The sequence below is a fragment of the Physella acuta genome, unplaced genomic scaffold (assembly GCF_028476545.2).
Source record: "Physella acuta isolate Inbredline_101_S28 unplaced genomic scaffold, ASM2847654v3 ptg000462l, whole genome shotgun sequence".
Taxonomy (NCBI): domain Eukaryota; kingdom Metazoa; phylum Mollusca; class Gastropoda; family Physidae; genus Physella; species Physella acuta.
Genome location: NW_026731981.1, coordinates 672,489 through 696,895, shown reverse-complemented (window position 1 = coordinate 696,895; position 24,407 = coordinate 672,489). Strand labels below are relative to the sequence as shown.

General features: G+C 33.0%; 1 protein-coding gene across 8 annotated transcripts in view; it reads right to left on the bottom strand.

Annotated features, from left to right (window-relative positions):
• LOC131943563 (uncharacterized) overlaps nt 1-24,407 on the bottom strand; it is a 114,015-nt gene that overhangs the window by 46,863 nt on the left and 42,745 nt on the right. The window contains exons 2-7 of one of the 8 annotated variants that reach the window (XM_059303752.1): nt 20,281-20,373; nt 19,344-19,405; nt 18,848-18,946; nt 18,542-18,718; nt 18,205-18,270; nt 16,754-18,039 (exon numbers count right to left, since the gene is read on the bottom strand). The exons of 2 other annotated variants lie outside the window; for them this stretch is intronic. In XM_059303752.1, coding sequence (XP_059159735.1) covers nt 17,132-18,039; nt 18,205-18,270; nt 18,542-18,701 — 1,134 coding nt within the window. In that variant the 5' untranslated portion in view covers nt 18,702-18,718; nt 18,848-18,946; nt 19,344-19,405; nt 20,281-20,373 and the 3' untranslated portion in view covers nt 16,754-17,131. Of the gene's footprint in view, nt 1-16,753; nt 18,040-18,204; nt 18,271-18,541; nt 18,719-18,847; nt 18,947-19,343; nt 19,406-20,280; nt 20,396-24,407 lie in introns of those variants that run through there. 5 more of the 8 variants (XM_059303754.1, XM_059303753.1, XM_059303745.1 and 2 more) reach the window with 5 other exon arrangements.

The following is a 24,407-nucleotide window of genomic DNA, read 5'->3' as shown; positions in this document are numbered from 1 at the left end:
TGTGTAAATGTAAACAAAAGCGATGTTATATGTCTGGGATCCTAGTTTTAGGGGGCGGGGGGGGGGGGGGGGGTAGATTATACTATCGCCAGCACATTATAGTGAGGTAGATGATCTTGCCGAGACACATGTAATAGTGAGGTAGATCCTCCTTACGATGTACATGTAATAGTGAGGTATATCATCTAGAAGAACGAGTGCAATATTGAAGCAGATCATCTCGATGACCCGAATGTAATAGTGAGGTAGATAATCTCTACGATATGAACGTAATATTGAGATGGATAATCTCGACGCCCATAGTGTAATATTGAGTTAACTCATCTCAACGACATACATGTAATAGAGAGGTCAATAATTTCGACTAGCAGATTATAATAATGAGGTAGATCATCTCTACGGCCACTAAGGTAACTAGTTCGTCAATGGGCGCTCTCATGAGCCTTCGTTGATATTGTCGCATGGGTGCCGGGTCCGTCCCCTGGTTCGGATAAGTCATCACATATAGTGTCCCGCCGTGTCTATTATATAGTGTGCTCTTTAAAACAAATGTATAAACCTAAGTGCTCGTTAGAGCATGGGACGCTCCAGGTCATACAACCGTTAGTTTTACAATTGACGCGCCTGATTCAGTTATCGAATGTAGTGTCCCATCGTGTCTCTAATGCATGACCGTCTCTGACACGAATGTAGCTACCTACCATAGAGCTCATATGAAATCCCGAGTGAATATTTTGTTACTACTTTACATTTCAGCAAGAATAGTTCACACCATCAGACGCAAAAATTTCATTCTAGTGCGAATGTGCTTGTTCTTAACTTTTGTGAAGTTAATTCACGTAACCATCATTTAAGTAACAATGTTTAAATTAAAAACATTTTTTTATCCCAAACTATTGTGCGATTATGAAAACGACGTACTGTAAATAGGAAAATTTAATAATAATATTTATTATATATTAAAAATAAATATTTTATACTATTATATAATTATTTGAATACATTATTACAAAATGTTCTATTAAGGAAAACTATAAATTGCTAAAAACATTTTTACTACATTAATAGAAAATTGTATTCGGTTTCCGTTACATTCCTATATTCAATTATCTAGAGACTTGAAAATTCAAGTCGAATAAAATATTTCAAAATATCATCAGGTAAACATCTTCAAAATACAATTTAGAAAATGTTATATTTATCTAGCGTAAAACTTAATGTAGAAGTAAGATACATAACAAGTGCCAAATTACACGAGTACATAAGTGAAATCTCGGGTATTCTTTAAAATATATGTGTATCTTTATATACTCTATCCCTGCTTTCCCCTCACAATGTGATATCTATATATATAATTCTCTTCTGGGAGACGATAAAAAACAAGCTGTAAGCGCGCTCCCTATCACCCCACCCCTACATGGTTTGGTGAGCTGTGGTTCACGCTAAATGTTTACAAGCAGAGCCGGGTTTAGTGATGACTATTAGAGGCAGATAATTTAGTTTGAAACGATTTTAAACGTAGGAGGGTTGGGGGTAACAAAATGGAGTTTACTTTAACGGAGTGAGGGGGGGGGGAGGAAGGCGGGGGGGGGGTTATTGTCCTTAACGAGCTACCTATAGTGTTTTAAAGAAATATTTTCAGTTGCAGCGTTGGTACTGTCGAATTCACAAATTATGAATTACTGAAAAGTAGAAAAAACAGCAACTAAATAGCGGCGTATGATATGCCGCGGGTCGGCTCGTTGTAAATAAGAGAACTACGTTGGTGTAGAACAGAGCACACTATTTTAAAATATAGTGATATCACAAATATAGATGAGATACACATCCGATATTCACCACTTATTTAAAACTGAATAGGTAAATGAAATAATTATGATCATTTTCTACTAGATCATTGGATGATAACTCAATGGAAATCCTAAAGCCTATACACACGATATAATCTGTAAAACTTGGAATCAGAAGTGTCGCAGGGTATGCCAAAAAGATACCTTTTGTTAATTATGTGATCATATCGATAATTTGTTGCAGTCCCCAGCTCACGAGCATCATCTACCCGGCGCAGGGGGGGGGGAGTTGTCTGTTGATATGGTTTGTGTAAATGTAAAAAAATCCAGTTCTATATGTTTTGGATTCCAGTTTTAGGGTTGAGGGTTGATCATACTGCCGCTTGAATATAATAGTGTTGTAGATCACAGTGACAACAAAGTGTAGTAGTGAGGTAGATCATCCCAATGATCCTAATGTAATAGGTAGACACTATCTGGACGACCTGAATATAATAGTGAGGTAGACTATCTCGACGACTTGAAACCTAATGAAAAAGTAAGACACAGGTGCCAAATTATACGAATATATTAATTCTCGGGAATTGCTTAAAATATGTGCATCTTTAGGTGCTATACCCTGCTTTTCCCCTCAAAATGTGAGATTGTAAAAAAAAAAAAAAGTTCTTGTAGAATAAAAGACCAATATTATAATATATACTGATATCACAAATATAGAAGAAATATATCGACGAGATTCACTTCTTTTTTAAAACGGAATTGGTAAATGAAATAAATATGACCATTTTGTATTAGATCGTGGAATGATAGTTCAATGAAAATACAGCCACTCAAAAGATAGGATATTACCTATAATTTAAGAATTATTTTTTATACCTGTAATTTATTTAAGCAAACTATATATTTCTTAAAATATATTTAGTACAATTAATGCATACTTCAAGCCATTTACGTGACGAACTTTTTACACATGTCTATTATCTAGATACTTGAAAATTCAAGTCAAGAAAAAAAAACTAAGATATATATATATATATATATATATATATATATATATATATATATATATATATATATATATATATATATATATATGTATATATATATATATATATATATATATATATATATATATATATATATATATATATATATATATATATATATATATAATTTCAACAGTACACAAATACAATTTAGATAAAGTGATATCTACCTAATAGCTTAGAGGCTAATGAAGAGGTAAAATACAGAATAAACGTTTAATATATACTAGTAGAAAAGGGGTCATCCATAAATGACGTCACGCTTTTTTTGACGATTTTTACCTCCCCCCCTCCCCTCCGTCACACTTCGTCACAAAAAGCCAGACCCCCCCTAAAATGACGTCACACCTCAACCTAAAACCCCCCCTCAAAATTGCAGTTGATTTTTTTTTAAACATTGATATTTTCCAAAATCTTGTCTAAACTATTACAATTTATTAAAACAGTTATCTAAAACGCGAAATAACGTCTAAAATTCGTTTTCTAACATTGCTTTTTTATGTGACGTCGCAACATCTGACCCCCCCCCTCCCCCTCATCACACATCGTCACAAAATTACGGACCCCCCTCCCCCCTACGAGTGTGACGTCATTTATGGATGACCCCAAAGTGGAATATTTTGGGTTCGAATAAAATGTATATATCTTTAAAAATATAACCAGGCAATTTTCACACGTTGCGTCAATATTTTAAGTATTTTACTAAAACTTTATAAAATGTTTAAATACAATCAAATAGCTATAGGTTAATGCTTGTCTAGTTGAAACCTAGGGTTTTTACATTATAATATTATGTAGCTTATTTCTTCCAATCCTCTTGTTCTTTGCCATTTTTACTTTCTCGTATATACGAAGTGTACAGAAAGTATTGTAATCGTGCAAAAAAAAAATCGAAATTTTTACAAATCTCGACGTCTTACACCTCACTGATACGGAAAAACATAATTTTGCAATCTTGTCCGTATGTCTGTGTGTGTGTGTGTGTGTGTGTGTGTGTGTGTGTGTGTGTGTGTGTGTGTGTGTGTGTGTGTGTGTGTGTGTGTGTGTAAACACGATAACTTGAGTACCGTTACAGCTAGGTTGATGAAATTTCATATATAAGTATTTTATCAAAATCGTAGATCCGTGTCAACTTTTGAGCGATTTCCGATAACCGGAAGTGGCACTTTTTCTACTTTGAATTTTTCAAAAGCCTATAACTTGAGTACTATTTCAGATAGATAAATGAAATTTCACATGTAAGTAAAAGATCTAATTCTCTACCTTCTGTTAAATTTTGAGTAATTTCCGTTGACGCGAAGTACTAATTTACGCTATTTCCGATTTCTCAAAAACGCATCTAAATTTATCAAGTACTAATAATATTGCGCACCATTATGAACATCTTTATTCGGCGTTCACTTGGTGTGCAATACTTTTTTCTATGAGATTCTATTTTATTTTAAAAAGTTTATGTATTTAAAATGGATTTAAAATCATAACTATATCACGAGTTCCCATCCCCTGTTGTTTTATATAAGAATATTCGAGAAAGTTTAGGGGAGATCACTCCCGGTTTATTTTATTTATTTACAAGATACCTATCAAATTTGTGTTTAATAGCTGTCATATCGGTTCTAATATAAAACCTATCTTAGAAAAAGGGAAGTCCAATGTCATAGCTAAGGTAAGGATTAAGGATAGTCTAAGATAATAATAATGACTTTTTTAAGAATAAATATTGAAAATTTTAACTTCATTAGTGAAATAAGTTATGAAGTATATATCCACATTTTATTTATTCGTGTTTTTTTTTTAATTTCAGACAATTTCGTCATAGCAAAGAGGAAATACGCAATTTGTTTATATAATCTAACATCCAGTCTAGGAAATAAAAAATGTAGATAATCTCGACAACCTGGACGTAATAGTGAGGAAGGTTATCTCGACGACACGAATGTAATAGTGAGGTAGATCATCTCGACGACACGAATGTAATAGTGAGGTATATAATTTGGATTTGGACGACCACCCAGGTATCAGGGTCGTCGCTCTCAGTAGCCATCAGTTACACTACCGCCGGGTTCGTCCCCTGGTTCGGTTTAGTCTAGTGGTACACCGTTTCCCTTGTATAGGTTTCTCTTTAAAACTAATGTATACACCTTTGTGTTTAAAAGGTAGGCGGTACGCTCCAGGTCATATAACCGTCCGGGTACCGATTGACGCGCCTGATTCCGTTATCGAACAGGGGCGGAACTACAGTGCCGCCAGACCCCGCAATGCGGGGGGGGGGGGCACGCCATTTAGGGGCCCAGAGCCCATTAATACATTTTTTATAGTTAAAAAAAAAAGTAAATTTTCTTTCATTTTTGACTTGATGATTGTTTTGTAAAAAGTTACCGTAGCTGCGGTTGGATTATCTTTATTCTATAGACACCACCCCACGCTCTTGTATATTCTTTTTCCCTTTGTTTTTAAACCATCGTGAAAGCCGAGTCTTTCTCCTACAATTAAACTTATCAAAGATAAGCACATGTTCAAACCACTTCCATGACTTATTTCCCTTATTTTAAAAATAGTCAAATTATTATTTTTTTTTATAAAGTAATTACTAAAGAATGACATTGTATAAAAAGGAGATGTATTAAATCAATAATATTTTAAAAATTAATAATATAATTTAAAAAAAAACATAAAAAAACATAATACGAGAACCCATTACTTAGACAAAGCTTTCATGTTTTATATTATTTTTGACCGACGAAATGTTAAAGGCGACTCTATCAGACATTAATTAAAACTGATTTTCACAAAACACACTAATGCACTTACTTACACACATGACATGATGTTAACATTTTTTTAAAATTGATGTTTTTCAAATCCCGCACAGGCCAGCAATGAGAATCCAATGTTCGTATTTTGTGATTGCATATATATATATATATATATATATATATATATATATATATATATATATATTTATATATATCATATATAGGCCAATATATATATATATATATGAGGGGGGGGGGGCTAAAAAAATTTTTTTTGCGGGTGGCCCTTTTTTTCTAGTTCCGCCACTGTTATCGAATGTAGTGTTTCTAACGCAGGACAGTCTCTGACACGAACGTAGCTACCATAGTGGTGAAGTAAAATCCCGGCTGAATATTTTGTTACCACTTTAAATTTCAGTAAGAATGTTCACACCATCACACGCAACATTTTATTGTCGTGCAAATGTACTTATTCTTAACTTTCGTGAAGTTAAACCCAGTAATCAACATTTAAGTAACAATGTTTTAAATTAATGACATTTTTTTTCGAAATAATGTGTTAATATTACAATGATGTACTTTTAATTGTAAATAGTTTTACGATATTTATAATATATATGGAAAATAAAACTTTTCTTTGAATATTCTCTCTACATTAATTGTAAACATTTCTATAACAGTAGTAATCGTTTTTCTTTGATTGAATTATCTAGAGACTTCAAAATTCAAGTCGAATAAAATGTAAAACAAGTAATTAAAAAAAGTCTAGTGACAATTTTAGCGCAATTTCCTTAAGTTATCTAAAAATAGCTCTGTCGTAGCGTAAATCAAGAGCAGGGTTAGTAAAACCATCGGTTAGTTATTAAAACGTTTTTTATTAATTTTTTTTCAGTATTTTATATGTTTTATTTACAATAGAGTAACATGACTAAAAACCATTGCGCGCCTAGCTACTGAACGTGATGTCGCAGCCATTGAACGTGATGGCGCAGCTATTGAACGTGATGACGCGTGTGGTGTGGTTGGATAAAATGCCTACTAATTCGGTCCAAATTTTAATTAATTAAAAAAAATGTTGTGACTGAACGAAAGGATATTTTTGAAAACTTTCTTCGGAAATATTGTTCTAAATTATGACAGGAATCGATTGGTACATGTTTTAAGTCGCTAAGTGGTCTGGTTGCCGAGATATGGGCCAAAAAATGCATTTTTTTCGAGGTTTTTTTTTACTTTTCTGGGAAATCCAGGAAGGAATTCCGGGAATTTTTTTGGTCCACTATCATCGTCGGAACTTCGTTAACATATTTGCTTTGGAACTAGTCCTCGATATTGCTTCGTTGAGGAGGAGATACGACTTAAAGCTGCGGACACACATCCATTCCCAGAAAAGACGAGTTAATAAACGCAATTCTCCAGAATGGAAGTTGCGCTAAAAAAAAAAAAAAAGAATAAAATGTAAAAAAAAATACATTAGGTAAATAGCTTACAAATACAATTTAGATAAAGTTCTTTTTAACTTCTATTTTAAAACCTAATGAAGAAGTAAAATATAGAACAAAGGGTAAAAGATACGTTTGGATAATTGAAAGCTCGGGGATCGTATAAAATATGTGTATCTTTAGATACTCTATCCCAGCTTCCCCCTTACAATGTCCAGACTTGGAGGGATGAAACACAAATAAAAACTCTCACGATGCCCAGCCGCCTTTACTTTCCCTAACGTGAGTTAGGTACCCGTCAGGGTTGGGTGTATTCATGGACGGTCTACTGACTTGAACCCGAATTCGAACTCGAGACTTGCAGGTTTGCAGTCCAGCTCTCTACCGCTAGACCACTCCGTTGATGAAACTTCATATATAAGTATTATATCAAAATCTTAGATCCGTAATAACTTTTCAGCGACTTCCGATTACTAAATATAAATTACTGTCAGCTTGTTTTCTCGTAACTATAGAAACACAAACTGCATTGTATTTAATTGTTAAATTCGTGGTTTTCTTATATCAAATAATTTAAATAGTAAACTAGCATAGTGTTGCATATAGAGAAAAAAAAGTTCCCTTTTCGAACCTTACGGTCCATGGGGCAAGTTAAGTAGACTTCACCTAAGAACCCGACAAATGGGGTAGTGTGGTCAGCACTATGCCTAGCCAAGTTTACTTTCCCTAAAGTGAGTTGTGTGCCCATCAAAACTGTGTGGAGGTCTGAAGATTTGAACCCAGTGTGTTCTAACGCTCAACCAAGCCATGCAGCAGAAACTTATTCCCAAATTATTCCCAAATTATTCGTGAAATGTATTTATAAAGTGGCTATCAATTTATGCAAATCAATTTATAATTAGTAACTTTGCTAAAGTTAAGTAATTATCACAGGTGTGTCGGTTCAAGAACGTCGAAAGGAAAGGGTAGGTAGTAACACTAACTTGTAACATAGGCAAGTAACATAGGCAAGTAATATATGAAAGTAACATAAGCAAGTAACATAAGCAAGTAACATAGGCAAAAACATAGGCAAGTAATATATGAAAGTAACATATGTAAGTAACATAAGCAAGTAACATTGGCAAGTAACATAACCAAAGTCTAATAAGCGCGTCATTTTACATGTTTTCAGACCTCAATTAAAATAAATTAAAATAATTACACTAGTAATTAATCACGCATGTCGTCTTAAAATGTATCACATTTAATTATTGTAAAGATGGTACAATAGTTATAATTATAAATATTAGAAATGCTATCTCTAAACCATGTAGAATACATGAATATAAAAACACACAGAGGTCCACACAACACACGTCTAATTATTGCGAGCTCTTTTTTTTTTACCGACCCATATGTGATGTTAAAAACCTGCTAACCCTCACATTTGTTGTTAAAAAACAATTAACTACCAAAACAGTGATGATAAAACCTCCATTGAAATGTCACACCAATGATCAAAAGCCACCTTTAAACAGAGAGTCTATATAGGTAGTTTTCTGAATGTTATTTAAATCCTACACACAACCACTGCCCTAAAGGTAAATAAAATTTCAAACATATATTGAAATAATTGGATATTGGATACGACCCTATATTTTTTAAGTTGTTACAAAAAAAAAATACACGTCCACATTCAGCATATAGACATCAAAGCAGATAGAAATACTGTTCAGCACACAGTCTATACACAATACTCAAAGAAGGTAAATAAAAACTAGAATATGGTTTCGAAGACATTACAGTTTCATTCAATTCTCAGGGTTGCGACTGTTGAAAAATTTATTTTACCGTTTAACTTTTTTTTTCTTTCTGGTGTGTTCAGTTTGGTAAAAAAATAATTATATTATCTTTATTCTTTTTTTTTTCTTTCTTCTTTGTACGGTCCAGTTAAATAAATGTACATTAAATTTAAATAAGAAGTTACTTACTGTTTAGAGTAAACTAATTTTTTTAATTAATTTATTTGCACTTGAAAATTCAAGCCCCTAGATAATTTCAGATACTTGTTGTGCACATTTCTAATAATTTAAAGAAAAGACATCTTAAATATTGTAAAATGGATGTAAGAATAGTATGGCTTTTCAGAGTAAAATTTGAGCTAACACAAATATATATTGTTGTACATCTTAAAGATCGTAAATGAAAATACATACACAATTAAAATAAATTGACTGTCTTTATCTATTTTAATATTACTTTTAATTTTATAGAAGGATAAAACTTGATCACTCTATCTACTGCTTGAGATCCTGACTTTTGACGGAAAAAAGAATATACTAACTTGTATCTGAGCTAGACAGGCACATTTTGATACTCGAAAACTCTTTCATGCAGAACGTTTTAATATTTGACAGCTTTGCCGTAAACGTTCAATAAAATAAATCTACAACTGTCGCTGTTGAGGTACTCTACTTCACCTGTTTCATGTACAGTATAGCCTGTGGCGGTAGCAATGTGTTGTAGTTATCTTGTTGTCAATTTAATTCGATCTGTTATAAACCTTTTTCTCTTAACAGCAAAGGAACTGCATACATTTTAGAAACTGATGTAGGCTAAAACATAGAAAAGGGATTTTGAAGAAAAGACTGCAAGCAACCGTTAGTGATGCAAACATTTACTTAATCTTACCCAAGAACGTGGACTAGCATTCACATATTTTAAACATGTAGGCCTATTTTGCAAGCTGGCTGGTGAATTAAAAACATTTTTATTGAGTAATTAAAAATTAATGAAAAATTAAATTTAATTAAACAGGGAAACAACTATGTAAATATTTTTCATTCAATCTTTATTTCATTGTTACTTCCCTTTGACCATAAAATAGTTTTTCCCAAGAGATCGCATTTTTTATAGGTTAGTTTTGTCCAAGAATGGTTATTTCATACATTTGTTTTATCGTTTAAATCAAATTATTTAACAGAGAGTAAACTCATGAAGCAGAAAGAGACCTTAATTCATCTTCATGCTATACCGAAAATGTATCGATATTCGAACCTAAGTAGATTTGGTGTAACAGTTGTGTATAACATTGTGTTACATATTTTATTTATAATGACCAGCAAGTAACGCTAACTTGCATATAATGCGGTAAATTCGGCAGAGAAAGTCGAGTTCATGTGTTGGTGTTATACCGATGACTTAGTACATCACTGAGTCCACACGGAACAACCAGCCGAATTATGTTTCTACAAACATGTCCAGGTACACATAAGATTTGTCCATCAAGAAAGGTAATCGAACCTGGGAATCAAACTCGTGTTCTTGGGGATGAAATGCGTCTTCTCTTTTACACGACCATGTCGTCCCATTTCTCCAGTTGCTTATTAACGCCCTGCTTTACAGTTTTCATGTTTGAAAAATTTGATTCAATGTTTTAAAATCAAACTTGTTGTCCTATCACTGCCAATCAATTAACCTCTACAAAGGTTGTTTTATAATATCACAGTCAATGATTGTTAAAAGATTTCTAGTCAATTAGAATGACAGCAATGTTTACACAAATGTCAGTCATTGACAGCATCAAACTACTTTTTCATTTCTATAGGAGCAGGTCTAGAAGCGACGAAGTTATTTAACTATAGCATGCGATGTGTTAAATATTTTTAGATGATTAGAATTCGACATTTTTTCTAATTATCTCATTTAAATTAGTCTTACCTGTGTATTAAACATAGACAAACGGACTTTGTTGTAAAGTTTAAACTTACAACCCATGACAGCCAGGTGCGAACTTCGACGACATCACAACATGCTCTGTTTGACAACAACTTAAACACCAACAGACAACAAATATTAAAATAACAACAGTAGAAAGATATTTTATTTTACCATTTAATGTCGTTTAGTGTGAACATTTTGTAAACAAAAACAAACAGTCTGAATATGACATTTTGTAGGTAGGTTACATTTTATTTACAGGTAATAGCCAGCCTATAGGTAGATCTATATGACAACAATTTGCCGACAAAAGTTATAAGAAAAATATTTACAACATTTGAAACAAATAAACTCTAAAATCTATCAATGTACATGCAAATTAATAAGGTTAAACGGTTTACATCAATTAAAACATTTGTTTTAATCATTTAAAAGTGATAAAATGTTTACAAGACATGCAGGTCTTAACACAGTTTAATGACGGGGAAGGTTCCGCCATTTTGTTTGTTTACATTGTGTAGACAAGGGGAGAGAACTAACAGTTACATCAGTCTCACCACTCCCCACTATATATATATATATATATATATATATATATATATATATATATATATATATATATATATATATATATATATATATATATATATATATATATATATATATATATATATATGGGGGGGCTAAAAAAATTTTTTTGCGGGGTGGCCCTTTTTTTCTAGTTCCGCCACTGTTATCGAACGTAGTGTCCCACCTTGTTTCTAACGCAGGACAGTCTCTGACACGAACGTAGCTACCATAATGCTGAAGTAAAATCCCGACTGAATATTTTGTTACTACTTTAAATTTCAGCAAGAATGATTCACACTATCACACGCAACATTTTATTGTCGTGCGAATGTACTTATTCTTAACTTTCGTGAAGTTAAACCCAGTAATCAACATTTAAGTAACAATGTTTTAAATTAAAGACATTTTTTTTTTCGAAATAAAGTGTTAATATTACAATGATGTACTTTTAATTGTAAATAGTTTTACGATATTTATAATATATATGGAAAATAAAACTTATACATTATTTTACAATTTATTATAATACAATTTTTATAGTAGAAAACTATACTTTTCTTTAAATTTTCTCTCTACATTAATTGTAAACATTTCTATAACAGTAGTAATCTTTTTGCTTTGATTGAATTATCTAACGACTTCAAAATTCAAGTCGAATAAAATGTAAAGCAAGTAATTAAAAAAAGTCTAGTGACAATTTTAGCGCAATTTCCTTAAGTTATCTAAAAATAGCTCTGTCGTAGCGTAAATCAAGAGCAGGGTTGGTAAAGCCATTGGTTAGTTATTAAAACGTTTTTTATTAAATTTTTTTCAGTATTTTACATGTTTTATTTACAATAGAGTAACATGACTAAAAACCATTGCGCGCCTAGCTAACGAACGTGATGTCGTAGCCATTGAACGTGATGGCGCAGCTATTGAACGTGATGACGCGTGTGGTGTGGTTGGATAAAATGTCTACTAATTCGGTCCAAATTTTAATTAATTAAAAAAAAATGTTGTGATTTTTGAAAACTTTCTTCGGCAATATTGTTCTAAATTATGACAGGAATCGATTGGTACATGTTTCAAGTCGCTAAGTGGTCTGGTTGCCGAGATATGGGCCAAAAACTGCATTTTTCGAGGTTTTTTTTACTTTTCTGGGAAATCCAGGAAGGAATTCCGGGAATTTTTTTGGCCCACTATCATCGTCGGAACGTCGTTAACATATTTGCTTTGGAACTAGTCCTCGATATTGCTTCGTTGAGGAGGAGATACGACTTAAAGCTGCGGACACACATCCATTCTCAGAAAAGACGAGTTAATAAACGCAATTCTCCAGAATGGAAGTTGCGCTAAAAAAAAGAAAAAAAAAAGAATAAAATGTAAAAAAAAATACATTAGGTAAATAGCTTACAAATACAATTTAGATAAAGTTCTTTTTAACTTCTATTTTAAAACCTAATGAAGAAGTAAAATATAGAACAAAGGGTAAAAGATACGTTTAGATAAGTGAAAGCTCGGGGATCGTATAAAATATGTGTATCCCAGCTTCCCTCTTACAATGTCCAGACTTGGAGGGATGAAACACAAATAAAAACTCTCACGATGCCCAGCCGCCTTTACTTTCCCTAACGTGAGTTAGGTACCCGTCAGGGTTGGGTGTATTCATGGACGGTCTACTGACTTGAACCCGGATTCGAACTCGAGACTTGCGGGTTAGCAGTCCAGCTCTCTACCGCTAGACCACTCCGTTGATGAAACTTCATATATAAGTATTATATCAAAATCTTAGATCCGTAATATCTTTTGAGCGACTTCCGATTACTAATATAAATTACTGTCAGCTTGTTTTCTCGTAACTGTAGAAACACAAACTGCATTGTATTTAATTGTTAAATTCATGGTTTTCTTATATCAAATAATTTAAATAGTAAACTAGCATAGTGTTGCATATAGAGAAAAAAAAGTTCCCTTTTCGAACCTGACGGTCCATGGGGCAAGTAAAGTAGACTTAACCTAAGAAACCGACAAATGGGGTAGTGTGGTCAGCACTATGCCTAGCCGCCTTTACTTTCTCTAAAGTGAGTTGTGTGGTCAGCACTATGCCTAGCCGCCTTTACTTTCCCTAAAGTGTGTTGTGTGCCCATCAAAACTGTGTGGAGGTCTGAAGATTTGAACCCAGTGTGTTCTAACGCTCAACCAAGCCATGCAGCAGAAACTTATTCCCAAATTATTCCCAAATTATTCGTGAAATGTATTCATAAAGTGGCTATCAATTTATGCAAATCAATTTATAATTAGTAACTTTGCTAAAGTTAAGTAATTATCACAGGTGTGTCGGTTCAAGAACGTCGAAAGGAAAGGGTATGTAGTAACACTAACTTGTAACATAGGCAAGTAACATAGGCAAGTAATATATGAAAGTAATATAAGCAAGTAACATAAGCAAGTAACATAGGCAAAAACATAGGCAAGTAAAATATGAAAGTAACATAAGCAAGTAACATAAGCAAGTAACATAGGCAAAAACATAGGCAAGTAATATATAAAAGTAACATATGTAAGTAACATAAGCAAGTAACATAGGCAAAAACATAGGCAAGTAATATATGAAAGTAACATAAGCAAGTAACATAAGCAAGTAACATAGGCAAAAACATAGGCAAGTAATATATGAAAGTAACATATGTAAGTAACATAAGCAAGTAACATTGGCAAGTAACATAACCAAAGTCTAATAAGCGCGTCATTTTACATGTTTTCAGACCTCAATTAAAATAAATTAAAATAATTACACTAGTAATTAATCACGCATGTCGTCTTAAAATGTATCACATTTAATTATTGTAAAGATGGTACAATAGTTATAATTATAAATATTAGAAATGCTATCTCTAAACCATGTAGAATACATGAATATAAAAACACACAGAGGTCCACACAACACACGTCTAATTATTGCGAGCTCTTTTTTTTTTACCGACCCATATGTGATGTTAAAAACCTGCTAACCCTCACATTTGTTGTTAAAAAACAATTAACTACCAAAACAGTGATGATAAAACCTCCATTGAAATGTCACACCAATGATCAAAAGCCACCTTTAAACAGAGAGTCTATATAGGTAGTTTTCTGAATGTTATTTAAATCCTACACACAACCACTGCCCTAAAGGTAAATAAAATTTCAAACATATATTGAAATAATTGGATATTGGATACGACCCTATATTTTTTAAGTTGTTACAAAAAAAAAATACACGTCCACATTCAGCATATAGACATCAAAGCAGATAGAAATACTGTTCAGCACACAGTCTATACACAATACTCAAAGAAGGTAAATAAAAACTAGAATATGGTTTCGAAGACATTACAGTTTCATTCAATTCTCAGGGTTGCGACTGTTGAAAAATTTATTTTACCGTTTAACTTTTTTTTTCTTTCTGGTGTGTTCAGTTTGGTAAAAAAATAATTATATTATCTTTATTCTTTTTTTTTTCTTTCTTCTTTGTACGGTCCAGTTAAATAAATGTACATTAAATTTAAATAAGAAGTTACTTACTGTTTAGAGTAAACTAATTTTTTTAATTAATTTATTTGCACTTGAAAATTCAAGCCCCTAGATAATTTCAGATACTTGTTGTGCACATTTCTAATAATTTAAAGAAAAGACATCTTAAATATTGTAAAATGGATGTAAGAATAGTATGGCTTTTCAGAGTAAAATTTGAGCTGACACAAATATATATTGTTGTACATCTTAAAGATCGTAAATGAAAATACATACACAATTAAAATAAATTGACTGTCTTTATCTATTTTAATATTACTTTTAATTTTATAGAAGGATAAAACTTGATCACTCTATCTACTGCTTGAGATCCTGACTTTTGACGGAAAAAAGAATATACTAACTTGTATCTGAGCTAGACAGGCACATTTTGATACTCGAAAACTCTTTCATGCAGAACGTTTTAATATTTGACAGCTTTGCCGTAAACGTTCAATAAAATAAATCTACAACTGTCGCTGTTGAGGTACTCTACTTCACCTGTTTCATGTACAGTATAGCCTGTGGCGGTAGCAATGTGTTGTAGTTATCTTGTTGTCAATTTAATTCGATCTGTTATAAACCTTTTTCTCTTAACAGCAAAGGAACTGCATACATTTTAGAAACTGATGTAGGCTAAAACATAGAAAAGGGATTTTGAAGAAAAGACTGCAAGCAACCGTTAGTGATGCAAACATTTACTTAATCTTACCCAAGAACGTGGACTAGCATTCACATATTTTAAACATGTAGGCCTATTTTGCAAGCTGGCTGATGAATTAAAAACATTTTTATTGAGTAATTAAAAATTAATGAAAAATTAAATTTAATTAAACAGGGAAACAACTATGTAAATATTTTTCATTCAATCTTTATTTCATTGTTACTTCCCTTTGACCATAAAATAGTTTTTCCCAAGAGATCGCATTTTTTATAGGTTAGTTTTGTCCAAGAATGGTTATTTCATACATTTGTTTTATCGTTTAAATCAAATTATTTAACAGAGAGTAAACTCATGAAGCAGAAAGAGACCTTAATTCATCTTCATGCTATACCGAAAATGTATCGATATTCGAACCTAAGTAGATTTGGTGTAACAGTTGTGTATAACATTGTGTTACATATTTTATTTATAATGACCAGCAAGTAACGCTAACTTGCATATAATGCGGTAAATTCGGCAGAGAAAGTCGAGTTCATGTGTTGGTGTTATACCGATGACTTAGTACATCACTGAGTCCACACGGAACAACCAGCCGAATTATGTTTCTACAAACATGTCCAGGTACACATAAGATTTGTCCATCAAGAAAGGTAATCGAACCTGGGAATCAAACTCGTGTTCTTGGGGATGAAATGCGTCTTCTCTTTTACACGACCATGTCGTCCCATTTCTCCAGTTGCTTATTAACGCCCTGCTTTACAGTTTTCATGTTTGAAAAATTTGATTCAATGTTTTAAAATCAAACTTGTTGTCCTATCACTGCCAATCAATTAACCTCTACAAAGGTTGTTTTATAATATCACAGTCAATGATTGTTAAAAGATTTCTAGTCAATTAGAATGACAGCAATGTTTACACAAATGTCAGTCATTGACAGCATCAAACTACTTTTTCATTTCTATAGGAGCAGGTCTAGAAGCGACGAAGTTATTTAACTATAGCATGCGATGTGTTAAATATTTTTAGATGATTAGAATTCGACATTTTTTCTAATTATCTCATTTAAATTAGTCTTACCTGTGTATTAAACATAGACAAACGGACTTTGTTGTAAAGTTTAAACTTACAACCCATGACAGCCAGGTGCGAACTTCGACGACATCACAACATGCTCTGTTTGACAACAACTTAAACACCAACAGACAACAAATATTAAAATAACAACAGTAGAAAGATATTTTATTTTACCATTTAATGTCGTTTAGTGTGAACATTTTGTAAACAAAAACAAACAGTCTGAATATGACATTTTGTAGGTAGGTTACATTTTATTTACAGGTAATAGCCAGCCTATAGGTAGATCTATATGACAACAATTTGCCGACAAAAGTTATAAGAAAAATATTTACAACATTTGAAACAAATAAACTCTAAAATCTATCAATGTACATGCAAATTAATAAGGTTAAACGGTTTACATCAATTAAAACATTTGTTTTAATCATTTAAATGTGATAAAATGTTTACAAGACATGCAGGTCTTAACACAGTTTAATGACGGGGAAGGTTCCGCCATTTTGTTTGTTTACATTGTGTAGACAAGGGGAGAGAACTAACAGTTACATCAGTCTCACCACTCCCCACTATAATTTCCTTCAGAGTTTGATCCACTGTGGGGATGGGGAGACGTACGCCACCCGTCATACCCCAGCATGTAGACAGACGCTCCACTGGAGCCAGGACATGTACATGTTGTGTACCAGTACCTGGTCTCGTCATCCCTCTCACGTTTGTGTGTCCATCGTCCTACAGAAACCTGTTTAGGACAGCCATGAGGATGTGACACTATAACGGTCAACTTGTCCAAATCAACACATCTCCTGTATTTGTCCGTTACTTCCTTACATAGATCATAAAAGCGCCAAAACATCTTGTCCAGTTCATCAACCAACTCTAAGTCACATGTCACATAACTCAACTCACAACAGTCTCCCTCAATGTCTGTCCTACCCCTCACCTCCCAGCCATCAAGACTGACCACTGGACTTTTATTGTCATCAAAACCTACAACACACCTGGTCTGTCTCGCCTCACTGTCATCAAACACCACATGTGTGGCTGTCAACACACGAACATCCCCCCACACTTTGCTGGGTGTGGCAGAGACTTGACACTTGGCACAACGACAAGTTTTTCTGTCACTCTCTGTGTACTTGTTCACATTCCACACCCTCCCCGTCCCTAACCTCATCACGTGACTTCCCCTGTTATTATAACATGGATATGGAACTTGAGTGCCTGGGTAAAACTCTGGTCTCTCTAGACTGGTGAATTTAGTCTTTACCTGGACAGTTAGGGCTGCCAATGTTTTGATTGTGTCAGACATGAGGTCGTGGTCATGGTAACGTAAGGGGAGACAATTTGAATTGAAATCTTTAAGAGGTATAAAACCTTTGTGACCTGGATTCTTCATACAGCCAGTAACATGTTTGTGTAGATCAGCTTCTCCTCCATAGCACATCTCAGCTTCATGATTTCCTACAGGAACAAACAACAATATATTTCTCTAGCAAAGAGAATGTTAGTGATGAAATGTTAAAAAAAATGTTTTAATAAGTCGTACTAAAGTCATCTAGATGTTTAAACTAGGGCATATATATATTCTCTTACATTGTATTTGACTTATACTTTAGTGTATCTTACCTGGACAAAACACACCAGGTTGGTCATTCATTTTATTCTTATTTTGACTTTCATAGCATGCAAGATCTGAAAGCAGTGAAAGAGAATGATACGTTTTCATAAACAGTATTAGGTAATAATATAATTGCATTGAAAACAGAGGAACATTTAAAATGCAGATACATACAATTGCTGACTTCAAAACAGTATGTAATACAGAAAAAACTTCTATACATACATTACACCTTAATTTAATTGGTTAACTGTATTGCTAGATACGAATGAACATATAGCTCTACATTTTAAAATTAAATTACCTGCCCATTTTAGAGCGATTAAACGGGACATTATTTCTTACATGTAGGCCTACCAGGTGATTTGATGAGGTTGTCGTCAAGGCAACGTGAAGTGAGACAAATTTTGTTGAAATCTTTAAGAGGTATAAAACCTTCGTGACCTGGATTCTTCATACAGCCAGTAACATGTTTGTGTAGATCAGCTTCTCCTCCATAGCACATCTCAGGTTCATGATTTCCTGCAAGAACAAATAATTTATGTCTCTAGAAAAGTAAATGCTATATATAATATTAAACTTCTTTTTATTTAAATAAACATTACTAAAGCTATCTAGATGTTATACTAGCACAGATATTTAATTGTTTACATTTTAATTGCCTTTTGCCTTAGTATATCATACATGGAAGGAATACACCTGATTCGACAGACATTATTTGTCTATTCTGAATTTCACAGCTTGCCACAACTGAAATAATGTAGACATTAAATGTCTATCTTGCAGTAACACATAATTCCACACATGCCATGTATATAATAGAAAATCAAGTATATTTTACATATTATTATTTTGACATATTTCCACATTTTGATTTTTCTACTATGTCTTTAAATTTAATATTTAATTGCCCTTTGGTTAATATTATGTTGTTAATATTTCTTTAAAACAGCCAATGTGAAAAGAGGCCTCTGTACCTACTGTTAATGTTTTTAAATAAAGCTATGCTTAATATTATTACATTTATTTAAACAGCAGACAAATGTTTTAACTGTACAGCTTGATAAGCAATAACAGATGATTTAAGAATTGTAAAATAAATTACCTGACCCTTTTAAAGTGAATTTTAAGTCAACATTTTTCTTACCTGAACTGGATGACTCCTGTTTTCTTTTGGCTTTATGTAGGAATTGTCACTGGCTAATGCTGCTGTAATATAAAAAAGTAACATTATATACCAGTGATAATCTTTAAAGTATATATACATATCTTAAGAGTTGTATTAATTCTAAAAAGGTTATATTATAAGAAATTGAAAACAAATGTAAGCTTCTAAATAAATTGAATTATCTAACATTTATTAACATTTTTACTTTCTCGTATATACGAAGTATAGAGAAAGTCTTGTAATCGTGCAAAAAAAAATCGAGTTTTTTGCAAATCTCGAAGTTTTACATCTCACTGATACGGAAAAACATAATTTTGCAATCTTGTCCGTATGTCTGTGTGTCTGTCTGTGTGTGTGTGTGTGTCCGTGTATAAACACGATAACTTGAGTACCGTTACAGATAGGTTGATGAAATTTCATATGTAAGTATTTTATCAAAATCGTAGATCCGTATCAACTTTTGAGCGATTTCCGATAAACGGAAGCGGAACTTTTTCTACTTTGAATTTTTCAAAAGCCTATAACATCTGTACTATTGCAGATAGATAAATGAAATTTGATATGTAAGTAAAAGAACTAATTCTCTACCTTCTGTCAAATTTTGAGTAATTTCCGTTGACCGGAAGTACTTATTTACGCTATTTCTGATTTCTCAAAAAACGCATGTAAATTTATAAAGTACTAAATATATTGCGCACTATTATGCACATCTTTATTTAGCGATCACTTGGTGTGCATTTCTTTTTTCTACGAGATTATATTCTATTTTTTAAAATTTGAGTATTTAAAATGGATTAAAAATCATGTCTAGAAGTCTATATCCCGAGTTGCCATCCCCCGTAGTGTTATATTAGAATATTCGAGAAAGTTTAGAGGAGATCACTCCCGGTTTATTACAAAATTAAATATAGCTTACAATATTTACACAGCTTGACCACTTTAATGTTGTCCTTAAAGAAAACCTCTTTTCTTGCTAGGAATATAGGCCTAAGCTTTGATCACACAGCAGCTGCAAAAAAAAACTTCAACACCTGAAAGCATACAATTAAGTACTAAGGTTACATAAACACTACACAGCACCCTTTAAACTATAAAAGTATTATAAAGTAATGAAATCATGTGATTAACTCAAGATTGTGTTAAGAAACATAACAAACTTTACATATACAAGTAGTTATTTCATTATAGATCAATAGCTACTGACTCAAAAGTCTCCAGTTCAAATCTGCATCGAAGTCAAAAGAAGTAAAACTACTAGTCACTCTCTTTATAGATTACAGATTTCGATTAATCTAGATTAGAAATTAGGGCGAATTTTTATACTTGTGTCTGATAATCATGGAATCTCCTTTAAAAAAGGTGTGTAGGTTACTGGTAGTTAACTTAAATAAACACATTGTTGGCTAATGTCAATGCTAACCCTGTCCCTAACCCTGGTCCTACCATTAGCCTAACTAAATTCTAGCCATAAAATTAGTCGAGATTTTAATACTGTCAATACTACTAACAACCCAACACACCTATTTTATGGAAGAGTCTATTATTCTACATCAATATCTAAAATAAAATTATCCAAAATTAGATTAGCTACACTTTAAAGTTTAGACTTTCAAAGTGTAAATTCTAGATCTAAATTTAAATCTAGTCTAGATCTAGGCAGTTTTTTCATGTAGTCCCAAAGATCTAGACTTAGATCTAGAGCGTAGACCCAGACTCAAGTGTTGATTTAGATCTAGATATTAGATCTAGAAGTCTAGATAGAATCTATCTGTTCTAGATCTATCTAGTTTTAAAAGAAGCTTTGTTTTAACTAGATCTAGAGATAGTAGAGACAGACATCCTAAAATTACTCTAGAATCTAGATCTAGACTCTAGATGCTAGGGCCCATGAAGGGTGTGGGGAAATTGCGAGACGCGAAAAGCGAAATGGCGAGGCGGGAAAATGCGAGAAGGTAATGCGAGACATACCTGCGGAATTAAGGGTAAATAGCGAGACAATTTTTGCGAAAAAAGTTTTTTCCTTTTTTTTCCAACTTTATTTATTTCAATTATTTTTTTTAATATTTTAAAAATAAACAAGCATTTAACCATACCATTTAACACGAGTATTGTATGTTGTTATTTTTTATCTAGATACTAAGAAGATAGATAGATCTATATCTAGATCTATCTATTTAAAAATCCTAACATGTTTATACAACCGTGACCTGTGTCATTGTGAATTGGTATGTCAGCAGGAGATATATTTTGCAACATCTATTTATGGATTTTTGTACTTGCAAAAAGTGTAAAAATATAAACAATTCTAAAAAGTGCAATTTATTTTTTTATTAAGTAATTTTAATTACAAACAAAATTTACAAACAAAATCTTCTGAAACAGTCCTCAAACACACCTCGTGACACCATCTTTCACACATAGTACACCCAACCCAGTTCATTAGACTCCCATTTATACATTTTTCTTTTGCTACTTCTTCCAATCCACATTCACAACATTTCACATTCTCATCACAGTTGACCTCCTCGTTCATCCCACAAACAACACTGGCACCCATGTTCTCATCATCATCATCCGCACGCTCAACATCTGTTTTCCGTTTTTTATAATTTGTATTTTTTATCATTTCTGTAATTTTGGCAATGTCTTGCTCATTGTTGTCACCAGCAGTTGAGTTTTTTTTAAACATCGATATTTTCCCAAAATCTTGTCTAATTTCGGTCAAAATAGAGTATTTTAATCAATTCCTATTACAATGTATTAAAACAGTTTTCTAAAACGCGAAAAAACGTCTAAAATTCTTTTTCTAACATTGCTTTTTTATAGTGTGACTTCACATCTACCCCCCCCCCCCTCCTCCCCCTCATCACACATCGTCATAAAATTACAGACCCCCCCCCCCCCCCTACGAGTTTGACGTCATTTATGGAAGACCCCAAATAACACCACCACCAAAACCAAAAAATTCAGATAAGTTCAACTTGGTTTTAAAAATATTTGAAGTAGGCCCATAGCTTACGATATAGCACGAGCAACTGATAATATCGGTGACGTCACTTTATTTTGTTGTATCCAAATGATGTAGGCATTTCCTTGTGCTTAGATTTATATGGTAAAAAAGCTAGAAAAAAATCGTAGGCGGCGGCTATAATACAAAATTTCTATGCAACAATAGAAAATATGTTTGCGGCGGCAGCGGATCCGGGCACGGCGATCTTCAAAGACGGTAAATCAGGCGGCCTCGGCGTTCCACACAAAAGACAGAAGTTGATCTATCGTCGGCGGTATTTCCGTCGGTTTCGAACAAGGTGGTATTCTAAGTCGACACAAAAGATGGGGGGAGTTGACAAATCATCAGTATGTCTAGCGACGGAAAAATCGGAAGTTTTAACAATGTAAACGAAACGTCTTTGAAGTCTGGACCAAATACCACTGAAAATCGGATGCGGTAAATTTTTCGCAGAAATCTTCGCATTTCAACACCACCCAGCGTAAGTATCGGCTTGTGGTAAAATGCGAGACAAAATAGTCACGTGACCGACCGTTTTCGCGCCCTTCTCGCATTTTCCCGCCTGGCCATTTCGCTTTTCGCGTCTCGCAATTTCCCCACACCCGCCCATGAATGAGATAATAATGTTTAGGCTCTAAATTCTAAATTGAACAAGTTATTCTAGTATCTAGATCTACTACTATCTACTAATCTAGACTAGTAGTTAGTTCTAGATCTAGAATCTATAGTCTAGAACAGGGGTCTCCAAACTTTTCCGCCCGAGGGCCGCATTAACTATCAAATATAAGTTCGGGGGCCAGAGTTTCTTCCGGGCATCTCTTTGGGGTGGCATTTGTCTTCAGCCACCTACAACAAACACTTTTTTTTTCGGTGGTCAAAAAGATCTCCGAGGGCCGGATAGGAGGACGTCGTGGGCCGCATCCGGCCCGCGGGCCGTAGTTTGGAGATCCCTGGTCTAGAATCTAGACTAGAGATTCTAGATTTTATAGACTACTCTTAGACTCTAGATTTCTAATCAATTTCAGTACTACCGTAGTGTTGAGTATTGAGTCTCAGTATTCTGAGTGAGTATAGTTACTAGTAATCCTAGATCTAGATCTAGATCTAGATCTAGATTTCCATACTAGATTCTAGACTCTAGATCTAGATCTATAAGTATTATAATCTATTATAGATTTTAGTTATTAGTTATTAGGTAGTTATTAGATCTAAGGATTCTAAGAGTAAGAGATAGCTAGTTAAGTATAATTTGCACAACGCCGGTCTGCCTGATGGAAGGAGTAGAACTATCGTCTGCTGTAAAAATGGTTTTTCTTAGACGGTCTCGATAATAATATTAATTAAGCATCGATCACTATTTTTATACTGGTGTGATTACTCTGAACAATGGGAATGGGCCTAGACTTTAAATAAAATAAAGGAAACAAAAAGCTTTACAATTGAATTCTCGTATATTGTAATTATATTTCAAAGTATGAATATATATGTGTGGATAAAGTCCGATTATGTTTCTAAGTACAGAGACCAACATTTATTTTAGTATCGAAATGGTCCAGATTAACATTGGCTAGATTGCATCATTTTCGGCAAGTGTCGACCAAATATATTTTTCCCAAATTTCGACTAAAGAAATAGTAGACTTAATATATTTACATCTCAGAATAATAGTTTTTTATTGACACATTTTGTAGTAATTGTTTAATGCATATCAAACATGTTATTTATAAAACTTAAATAAATAAGATCTATCATCTTCTTTAAACCTTACTTAACCAAGTTCTAGTGCCGATTGATTAAAATTTTATTATCATTAAAAAGGCAACCATCCAAAAACATATTAGATTTTATCGCCACAATCGAACTATTTATTTTCACAATATTAATACATTTATAAGATTTTTTATAGAATCCATATTTTAATGTTACTATTTAGCTTATTTAAAACCAGGTTATTTTTCTGCAACCTGTGAAAAATTAAGGGTCCCGTAAAATTAAAAATACTGATGCGCTAAAACGTGATAATTAATTACATT